The sequence below is a fragment of the Tigriopus californicus genome, chromosome 12, assembly GCF_007210705.1.
Source record: "Tigriopus californicus strain San Diego chromosome 12, Tcal_SD_v2.1, whole genome shotgun sequence".
NCBI lineage: Eukaryota > Metazoa > Arthropoda > Copepoda > Harpacticoida > Harpacticidae > Tigriopus > Tigriopus californicus.
In genome coordinates, this window is record NC_081451.1 from 15,950,385 (window position 1) to 15,961,665 (window position 11,281).

Below are 11,281 nucleotides of genomic sequence, written 5' to 3' on the forward strand. Positions count from 1 at the left end.
TGAAGAATTGACTGGTGTGGAGTGAGCAAATGTCTTCATCTTAATCTCTACCATATTGCAGCATGGATTCCAAGTGCATTTTGCGAGCTATCCCATTGATTGAGCTTGTTTGTAGAATGGGTCATTGAAGGACTTAAGAGACATGAGCCAGTCTATGAAGTACATCTTGACTTTGCCACGGCCTTTGACAGACTAGATCATGGCCTTTGAGTTAAGAGGCTCCATGAGATTGTGCTCTACAGCAGGGTTTTCAATTGGATAAGAAGCTTCATTCATGAAATGAAGCAAATTGATATGGTCGAGGGACTCTTTACTGGTGTATATGATGTCTGGTCAGGTGTTTCCCAGCCGTCCATTCTAGGGTCCTCTCGTTTTTATCATCTTCATTGCTCCACTTCAGAAGCTCAGTAGTAAAGTCAGTGTCTTTTCCTTTTTTTCGGATCCGAATCCAATCGGATTCGGATCAGATTGACCAAGGGCACTAAAGCAAGGAAACGCCACTTTTTTGTGATGACCAAACCTTTCCCGCCAAGTAAGGCCTAAACTTTTGCGGCTGAAATTTTTGAATGTCAATTGTTGGCATAATTATTGAATAAAATATGTGACTAATATCATTTCCGTAACCATTGACGATATGTGCTCAAAACCAGGCATTTAGATAAACTTAAAATGACTTTAAACATGTCTTAAAGTACAATAACTAAAAATTGTCAATTAGGTTTTCTTGATAAAACAAAAAATTGCTCGAAACACAATCAATAAATTCTCCTTTGAAAATAGCATTATTTGTAGAAAATTCTTTCAGAAACATCTTGACCAGATTTCAAGTAATCTGACGCATTTGTTATGAAACTATGGTTCTCACTCTAGGAATGGCCCTCAATCCAAAAGTAGACATACTGTAGCTCTGAGCCACATATTATTCTTTAAATTCATTTGGATGCTTCATAATCATGAAATAATAACTTTAAGCGATATGGCACCTGTTTTATTTGACTATTTTGGCATTTTGGATGCTTTTGCAAGAAAAACAATTTATTGGAGTCCAAAGTTCAAATTGAGATCTAATCTACTGTACTTTGGTATTACTCTGTTCCCCCTTAAATAATGCAAACTTCCTAATAAGTAGAAATTTAAACTCTACAAAAAGATAACTCATTCATTTTTCACCAATGCCGCCTGCTGGTTTTTTGTCAAATGTGTGGGTTTAGACAAAATTATCCATGGTCCATCCCAGATATTCTAATATCTTACCATTTATGTACATGCACTTTTATTGCTTATTCCATACATTTCTTTTATATTTTGTCAGGGTACATTACCCATCAATTCATGAAATGATTGTTGTTGATAATCTATCTATGTGTGTTTTGAGCCAATTTTACGCAATATTTCACTGATTTGAAAGACAATTTGATTGTTTTTGATTAATTTGATGTTCATGGGTATTTCATTTATTCTTCTGAATTTCAAGATTAATTTAGAAATATTTAGTAAATGGACGGAAGTGTATATCAAGGAGATCATTATTTAATTAAAATCACTTTATTGTACTATGTAGTATGAATAATCTTGTTTTGTTGATACCTGAGTTACTGTTTTGATTCAACGCAATGGCCTAAGTTGGCGGTGAGGGGAAAGCCGTGTCGTTTCCTCTCTTTAGAGTCCGTGGATTGACCAACAATTATCGGGTTCTGATTCGGCCGGATTGAACAATTTGATCGGATGCAGATTCGGATTGGGGAATGTAAAGAGTCGGGTTGGGTTCGGATCCGATCCAAGTCCAAAATTGCAAAATTAACTAAATGAATGTGAATTCGTTTTGATAATGGTTTCTTTCACAACTCTCAAAATGTGAGGGACATCAAAGGACATCAATGTTAAATTCTATGAATAGGCCAACTATCTTAGAAATTATGACTATTAATTGTGTGGCAATCCCACACAAATAAAGAAACCCAACATTTCAGGAGGTAAGAAAAGGATCATGGCATTAGCCCTCCAAACAGTCAACATTAGAAAAAAGGAAATAAGAATACATCAGCCTATCAAGCTTATTTATGAACAATTTTTGCACCATTTTAATAACAGAATTATTCTCAATAGTACTGCAATCGAAGCATACGACATAAAGACAAGTTATGCTATTCCAATTATTATTGTTCCAAACGATGCCCTTATTGCAAAAGGAAGATTATATTTTGACTAAGGCAACTCAACTCAATCTCATTATTTCAAAACATCTAAGTGGCATTAAGGCACATGTAGTTTTAGTGAAATGAGTTCTTTTAATATCAATTAGGTGAAAAAAATCAAATTTGAATCAGATTTTACAAAATATTTCGGATAACAGCCGGATTTAGCAAATATATCTCTGAGCCGGATTCGGATCCGAGGAAAATTTCGGATTCGGATTCGGATTCGGATTACAAACATTACATCGTATCGGATTGGGAGGCCCAATCGGATCCGATGCACAGCTCTGCTTCGTATGCTGATGATATAAAATTAGTTTTGGTAGGAATGGTCAAGGTTCTGATGGCCTGGTAGAGGTCATAGATCAAATCTACTCTTGGGTTGCTGAGAGTAAGCATAGACCACTGGAAAAATCCAGCGGTCTATGGACTAACATAGCCCAAGGAAAACTCTATACAAAGAGATGTCTCTGGTGTCGGTTCTTGTTCTGAAATTACCAAGGGGACCCGACACATACCGCCGCCAACCTCTTTCACAACAAATTGAATCACACGCCTCAACCGGTTGAGACAAAGAAGATGCGAAAATCGAAACTGATCTCAAATCGGTAAATTAGGAGTGGACAAGATGGTTCACAAGTGTTGTGCCCCCGGGTGTGAAAGCGGCTACGATTCCACCAAACACAAGGGCACAGGAGGGATTTCTTACCATCAATTCCCAACGGATCCTCCTCTCCGGACAGAGATAGATACGATCCGTTCCAGGGGACAAATAGTTAAGGACTGCTCAAGTTTGCCCCTTGTAAAGGACACCAGTTAAAGCTAATCAAAGGTGGGCCAATCTTTTTCAATGGGAACAAACTCAAAGTTCAGCGCTCTGCAGTAAACACTTTGACGACACCGATTGTCAGACAAAGAACTTTGACACGAATTCCACCTAGAAAAAATAGAATTAAAGACAACAATATCCGACTCAGAATTCTTGGAAAACTCTTCTTTCCTTTCAGGTACTGTTGCTAATATCACAATATCTCAAATCAGTACAGTGTATTTAATGGGAGGTATGTTTGTTTTCACTTATCACTGATTTTAGTTTCCACAATTGGGGTCTTCCAAGTGCTCCACTTTCAGAGGCTACTCAGAGTTCAAGTTGGAGGCAAAAAGAGATCAAAAAGGTCGCACTTGCTGTCGCCACATTTCTTCAACAAGACGAAATCAAAGCAATCTCTGAGCTCAAGTCGAAACTGGATTGGTCTTCTCTCCCAAGTGAAACCTGTGAGATCCCGCAATCCGATGGTGGACATTGTTGGGCCTCTTTAAGAGGAATGAACTTTCAATGTCCAAAATACTTTACAGCCTTTCCATCAATGAAGAGTTGGAATTCGAGATGTGGTAAGGAAAGGCATTTCCTTCATCAGATTGCATTAAAAATTCATGTCCAATTTTTAAAAGGTATTATGTGTTGTGCTGGTTTCGTTGGCCGAGCAAAGGTGTTGTCAAATTTGTTTATCTAGATATGTACAGGGGGCTAGAACCAAAAAAAATCGGTTAATTTTCTGTTATTATTTAACATCAGTCTAATTTCCGTCATGACATCCGCCGAGATGAGTCGAGCATACAACTTGCGTGTCTCTAGAGGTTAGTGGTAGAATTCTTTCCATAACGATATGTTTTGCTAAATTTCTTTGATCCACAGGATATGGCTTACGTTCTGCACTTTATGATCTGGCATCTTTGAAATATGGGGCTAATTGTGTTTCTAGACGGATTTTACGGCTTGAATTGAATAATCCCATAACATTTGTTGTATTTGGCGTCGCACCTGCTCCAATCGGTCTCCATTATTTGAGGCGACCAAACTAGGGACAAATTCTCTCAAGGAGGTCGCATGTATGTCGATCACAATGGTGGATAGGTTTTCCAATGAGGAGTGATAAGACTTCGATTAATCATACCCAGGACTTAGTTTGCCTTCGATGCCATTACCAAGCAATGGCTGCTTAAAGTGAGTCGGTTGTCAAACGTGATCTAAAAGGTCCCTTGACAATTCTTCCTTTGAACATTATATAGTTGGCAAAGCTTTTCCAACATGTTTTTGGATATATCTGACGTTTCAAGTCCCCAGATATTATCTCAGTGCTAACTCTGTACAAGTCGACTGTCCAGCCACATCCTCCTGCATATGCTTCACCCATTTGGGCTCCGATGAGTTCAGCAGATTGGCAAAAGGACGAACAAGTCCAAAGATGTTTCACTAGGAACATCATAGGATTGAGAGAGATTTTTGACTCAAAAGGTTGGGATTGTACAGTGTTCAGAGAAGGTACGAAACGTATCTGATACTGTACGTCTTCAAAAGCATTCATGAGCTTTGTCCCAACCCGGGATTTAGGGTCAATTCTAGTGACCGTAGAGGCTTAATGTGCGTTTTGAGAGCACCTTCATACTTTTGAGCCTTACTAGGTTTTTGTTTAAGGATTACATCATTGTTTGAGTTCTTTTTATCCATGAAGCAAAAAGTTCATCTAGCATTGCATTTTAATAAACTGTCGCAGAGTTACTTATTATCACGCTCCTAAAAATATTTTAGCCGAAAGAATCTATCTTTGGACTTATTTTTCCAATTTTAGATGTTTTTTCCATTTCCACAGTAGACTTTTTGAAATCTTAGAAAATATTTTTTTTTAATTGGGCCTCGCATTTATGGTTATTGTCCCTTTCTGTGTTTGTGAAAAGTATCCTAGAGACCTCCGAATTATTTTGCTGACATCACGAAACAGCTTTTACTTAAAGGAGTCAGGAGGGGCCTTATTTGCAAAGTCAGACAGCCCAAACTGAATGAGGAGGAGGCACAGTAGATTGCTAAATAGACTAGTTATGACATGGCATGAACTCAAATCCTTTTCCGGACATAATGTAAACAAGCCAGAGTATCAAAAAATCAAATTTGAAATGAATTTTTGACCGGCCCTTCGTCTCTCAAGGCAAAAAAGTGTGAGTATTCAAAGCAATGGCAACATTCTCATCCTGTCATGGTCTCTTTCATCCCAACGCTCCAATTGAATCTAGTAAAACACGAAAAGTTAAGCAGATTTTGGTATTAGGAGAAATAAGTGTCGCATTTATTTGTTGCGAGATAAACGAACAATGCTAAAAGGTGGACATTCATATCTGTAATAGCTAAACAATTCTCAACATGGATAAAAAATACAATTGGTTACATTCATCACTAGCTGGATTTGATTCGAATTGATCTGACTTGGCCGCCGGTGGGACTGACTTAGTGAGCGAGAAGTGACTAAACTGGTGTTTGGAGCGACGGACTGGATCTAATAGTTGACAACACTGTCAATCCACGCCACAAAGTTGGGCACTTGAGCGTAGATGCCGAACTTGCCCTCGCGTCCGCAGCCTTCGCCGAAACTTGTGACCCCGTACACCGTCCAATGACCTTGGTCCTCGCACAGCAACGGTCCGCCACTGTCGCCAGCGCAGCTATCAATCCGCCCACTTTTGTAACCGGCACAAAACATGTTGGAGGTGATAAAATAATTCCGATATACGTTTAAACACTCCTCTTTAGGCACGATGGGAATCTGGAAGGTAATTGATGTATGATAGATTAGTTAACAGGGTTGGTCTTTATAGGACGCCCGCCCACAATGCGGCACAATGAGAAGAGGGTTGAATTTGGCATATCCACATTAAGGCCAGTTTTATGATAAAATGAACACAAGTGAAGGACCAGTTTAGATGTTATGTTCTGCATATTACTTGGTGCATTTATTGTCTTTAGATTTGCCAATCAACCCAATTCAAGCATATCTCTTGAACGGTTTTGAAGACCTTGGTGTTTTGCATAAAATGTAAAATCTGCAAGCTATAAACTAGCCTTCATTGAAGTAACTCAACTTAACTCGAAGAATGCATCCGTTTTTCTCCACCAATTAGTTAGGCGCCTCAATATTCTTAAAATTCTGAAAACATTTTAAAAGTGCTGGGGTTCTCATTCCTTGTAGTGGTTAGAAAAGCCCATCAAAAAACAAACTCAAAATGAAATATTCAGCGCCGCATCATTTGAAAACGTTTGATCAGGCTGTTCAGTTCATTAACTAAATAGGAGTGTACGCTATTGCGTCTTATTAATTCCAAATGAAGAAATATTTTGAAGAGGATTCTATTTGCCTTTAGATATCTCGGGTAAATTATACCTTTTCTACAGCCTATAGCTTTAAAAGGGCGTGAATGTATTCAGAGTAGGAACAAGACTCACCTCAGCTTCATGAAGAACATCCGTGCCATAGACATGGGAGCTTTTTTCCTTGCCCCATCCGATGATTGTGCACTTCTTGCCGACTGGAACATCTTGGTCAGACTTTGGCAAACACGCCAAATTGGGATGCTCCAGGTTGGAATCCTCCATCGGAATCTTCAGCAAGGCCACATCGCTATCAACTGTGTCCGGATTGTAGTTTGGATGGAGAATGGAATGTTCCACGAAGTATTCTCGTTCCGTGCCCTTCAAGCGAAAGAAATCCAACGATAAGCACGGGGAAAACCTAATTCCATATTTGAGCACTTGGAATCTTACCTCGTTAATGATCAAATCATGCTCCCCAATGCGCACATAGAGGTGCTTGCGGACGCAGTGAGCCGCTGTCAGGATCCAGCCAGGGGCGACAAGGGTCCCTCCACAAAAGACCTCCTTGTACTTGTTCAAAATGGCCACCTGCCATGGCCAGTGTCCTCGAGTGGCTTCACGGCCTCCGATGATCCTCAGTGCCCATGGCGGATTGGCCGTGGAGCTATGTCTGGCATTGCTATGCGTTGCTCTTACTCCACATTGCCCCAAGTCCACCGGCGGCTGATTCCTCTTTTGATTCTTTGAAATGGGGGTTTCCAGGTGCTCGTCCACATGGTTCACTTGAAATAGATCCTCCTCGGTGATGCGTCCGTTCCGATAATGCTCCACCAAGCTCAGAGACTTCCCCTGGCGATACCAATCCTCGCACAAGGAGCCGTCCATGTAACAATAAGCTTCCTCGTGAACGGACGACGATCCGCATATCAGGGCAAACTTGCAAGACCTGAAACAAACCGGAATGATATCAATTCAGACACATAACCGCCACTGAATAGAATCTAGATCTCTTACCTGGTGCGTGTGGTTTTACAGCTCTTGGAGCAGGGCGACCATTTGGACCACTTGGTGTAAAAAGCTTTGTTGAACTTCAACATCCCGCGAGTTTTACGGGACAACTTCTTCCTCTTCACGATATGAAAGCTCTGTCTCCGGCAACGACCTTTCTTGCACGGTCGCTCCTCTTTCAGAACGTTGGAGCCACAAATACTGGGGACGATGCACATCCTTTTTCTGACTTGCTTGCATTTCCTCCGACATCGGGACCATTTGGACCACTTGGTGTAGATCTTGTTCACATCAATGTTCAAAGTGGCGGGATCAACGGCGGCAGATTCTCGGGACTTGATCATCTCCTTATTGGTCGGGTTATCGGGGTCTGGTTCTCTATCGGGCCTTGGGATGTCGAGGTGCTTCAGCAGCCGATGCAATGACTTGGGTGAAGAGGCTTGGTTTTGGTCCACCTGCAACGTGAATGATTTTAGACATAAATCCTGGGTTTTCCGGACAAAGCCCAACGGTTGACAGTTAGTCTCTTTTTGAGCTGTGCTAAGCCATCTTTTGTTGGAAATGCACTGATCACTGAAGCTATTTAATCCGGCCCAACTTTTCTCTTGGAAGCCAATCCCTTAACACCTAAAAATACAAAGTGTCCTTCTGGCGAGAACAAGAAGCCCGTACAAAATGATAAGAGATGCAATAATGATCGCGAAACCGAAGATGATCAATCTAAAGTTTTTCGAGTTTTTCCCAATGGTTTTTCTGAAGACGTTTCGACACCTGTTCAAACTGGGGGATTCTTCCATTTAAGACGGATTGTGTCCAGGTGAGCTGGTCTCCCCCCCCCCCCTCAACATTGATCACAGATATCAACATTATCATAGGAGAGTGGGGGTGAATAGCAACTGGCTCAAGGAAAAAGGCGTATCGCCCATCTAGGTTTGAATCACCATGTCTGTCCCAAGCTCACCACCAAGGGCGCAATTAAAGTTTGGATTTGTCACTTCGGGACTAAGTCATTAGTCATAATAATAGTTGGAGATTACAGCCCCCCTCCCTGTCAGAGAAGGAAAGGGAGCACAAGAGGAAGACTACCAGTTACGTACCCACCTGGTTTGATCCCCAATCAAATGACATGAACCACCACCACAAGTTGGGGACTGATTCATATGGATTCTCATTCATAAGAAGAAACCTCTCCCTTCTCTTTGTATTGGCAAGTGGGGTATCATCCATCATTCCAGTCATCAGAAGTCTCTTAAAATGATTAATAGGTCATACCGTGACCCATCTAGCAGAACGGCTCGCTCCTATCATCAGCTTGATCAATGATTCGCAATATACCGGAGCCAGAAACGGTTCAGTAAGCTTGGTCTCAGGTGCGAATGGAGTCAAGTTGAGCTTCCAAGCCGTTCATTGTTTGGACTCTAGATGATCCGAGCGCCACCACATATGCCAAAAGTTGAGTTCGTATGGCTTTTAGATCAGTGAGAGTCCGAGTACTTGAACAAGGACCCGGGATTGGATCTGGAGGCAAGATCCTTGGCGACTTTCCTCGGGATATCAAGATGAGCGAGCCAATGTCTAGACCTTTTGGAGTGTCCTAACACAGAGTCTGGAGCCCGATCAGGATTAAAATCTTAGCCCGATATAAATCGAAATGTAACTCATCTAGTCGACCATATGAAGTTGGTGACGCGAAGCCAATCTTGTCCAGGGTTTGTTGGCTGGACACCTTGAAGAGGCGCTTGAAATAAGGAAGCTGTTTGCATAGTAAAGAACGTGTGTCCAAACAAGGACTCGATTGTAATTTAGACCGTTGCACTCTCGACGGCTTCATTTTGAACGATTCGCCCAACACACGCCCCCACTCCAAACGAAATACAGCTAGATATATGTCCCTTCCAATCCATATTTGCATCTTGAGCAAACTTGGAGACTAGACTCCTGGACGGTCTGTGAACTACAGTATGTTTGCCTTGGATTAATAACCATCAGCGATCTTCCTGACAAGGTTCGAGTAATTGGAATAATCTGACGCGATATCAGCTCGCTAAACTCTCCTCCCAACCTGACAGAAAGATTTCTCTCGCTAAAAGTGTCTTACCTTCTCTGTGGAAGTCAGAAGTGTGTTGTTCAGAATAGGGATGTCGTAGTATAAGAAGTAGATGGACGCTGCCAGGATGCAGCTCACGATCACAGTGATGAGCACAATTATAGCCACGATAAACACTGACACTGCCCATGGGGCGTTGTTCGGCCTTTTGTTGGGCGTTAACTTCATGGTGTGTGTGTGTGTGTGCTTGGTTGCGTTTTGTTATTATGCTAAAATATTGCAATGTGTTGCGTTGGTTGATCACTGAACGTTGAGGGTTGCGGACATGCTCAACCCAAGATTGTGGTGGATAGTAGGGATGTTGCCTCTTCACTGACCAAGAGCCTACTAAACTGACGAGAAGGAGTCCTACAGGGTACAATACTCGTACTCGCCTTGGCTGAGTCTGCTTTTCCTTGACCAAATAGAAGAAGTGTCAAATCGAAGAAGCTGTTGGGTGGAGCCAGGGAAAAGATATCAGATAATGATATTGGGAACAATGGTTTTAGTAGTGCTGGTGGTCAACAGAGAAAGAAAGAGAGAGAGAGAGAGAAAAGAGTACCTGTGCAGATTGAGAGCATACTCCCAGAGTCCTTGGGAATGGCTGACTTTTAGGGGATCTCAGATAATCCTCTGCCTACGTTCAACAATTGGGAGAGGACTCATTGAAGGACAAGTTCACATACGCTCACAAGTTGGCAACCAATAGACATTGATAGCTGGGCACTTTCTCACTTTTTTGCGATCGATTTGGACATCAAACGCAATGATCGTTTTGCAACACGATAACCAAATTAAAAAGGCACGAGTGGTGCTATTAAATACAAAGCATCTCCTATTACTCTTAAATGGTGTTGAACGGAAAAAAGGAATGCCCATGAAGTGTGGAATGGAGACAAATTCTGAGTCAAAATGTCAAACATTACAATAGCGATATGTCCGAGTTGGAACAATTGATAAGTCGTTCATATTGAGATGCTATAATCTGCTTCTTTGCTACACAACCTTTTTAAAGCGAACTTGATAGGTTAATGCCACCTTGCTGGGCCCTATTAAGAATTAAGGATAGTTGTAGAATGCTATCATTTTCGAATACCCTTGTAAAATTAGCGTATCTGACCATCAGATCCAGTTGAAGTGGGAAGCAATCCAAAATGTGTTCAATCTGATTTGAAAACTCCTGATGAACTTATTTATAACACATATTTGTTCACTTTTTGAGAGCAAAATGAACCTTTTGCGAAGTGCACTCCCCTTTTAGTCAAGTTGGGAACGCAATGCAATTTTTCAATGTAAATTCTATGCAATTTTTAGACAAAACCGAAGAAAATGAAACTCAATCGAAAAATGGGTTTGGGTCTGTACTAAGATTAGGTCACATTTATCAAAAATGACGATACATAAATTGTTGCCTGAGAAGAGAATAATAAACTTTTTGAGATGAAGCTTTAAATAGCATGCAACATTTACAAATGACGGTTGTAAGTGAAAGAGAATGAAAAATCACCCCCCCCCTCTCCCCTCCTTTGTTGTTTATGAGTCGGAAAGGCAAAAATCTTGCCCTTCTAACAATTTTTTCACAATTGGATTGGCCAAGGACGGGATTCTAGACATCTGTGGATTGTCTTTCCCTTAGATTTCTTAAGTAGATTTCATTTGCAAATCTAAAACGTTTGATTGAGATAGAACAAGATGATGACAAATTTACAAAGATCAAAGTTATTTCTTTTAGAACAACGAACCTTTTTTTTCTTTCATTTGTCATCGTCCGTTTTCATTCAGCTTTAAATGAAACTGTTCATTCTATGCGGTTGAAAACAATGAACATGTTTTTCTAGTTGCCGTGATTAG

The 11,281-nt window shown here is 41.0% G+C and overlaps 1 protein-coding gene across 1 annotated transcript; it reads right to left on the reverse strand.

Moving 5' to 3' along the window:
- Positions 1–5,287: 5,287 nt before the first annotated feature.
- LOC131891533 (coagulation factor X-like) lies at positions 5,288–10,183 on the reverse strand. Its single transcript, XM_059241141.1, has 5 exons — positions 9,443–10,183; positions 7,351–7,799; positions 6,787–7,282; positions 6,469–6,714; positions 5,288–5,791 (listed from the first exon to the last, which is right to left on the reverse strand). Exons 1-5 carry the CDS (start codon positions 9,617–9,619, stop codon positions 5,525–5,527), a joined length of 1,635 nt encoding a protein of 544 aa, XP_059097124.1. The 5' UTR covers positions 9,620–10,183; the 3' UTR covers positions 5,288–5,524.
- Between the last annotated feature and the right edge of the window lie 1,098 nt (positions 10,184–11,281).

Bases quoted from the DNA above. Each gene is read 5' to 3' on its own strand.
- LOC131891533 (XM_059241141.1), bottom strand. From the start codon at position 9,619: ATGAAGTTAACGCCCAACAAAAGGCCGAACAACGCCCCATGGGCAGTG. The intron at 7,800-9,442 runs GTAAGACACTTT...TTCACGTTGCAG, and splicing joins TTCTGACTTCCACAGAGAAG to GTGGACCAAAACCAAGCCTC. The intron at 5,792-6,468 runs GTGAGTCTTGTT...ATTACCTTCCAG, and splicing joins ATGTTCTTCATGAAGCTGAG to ATTCCCATCGTGCCTAAAGA.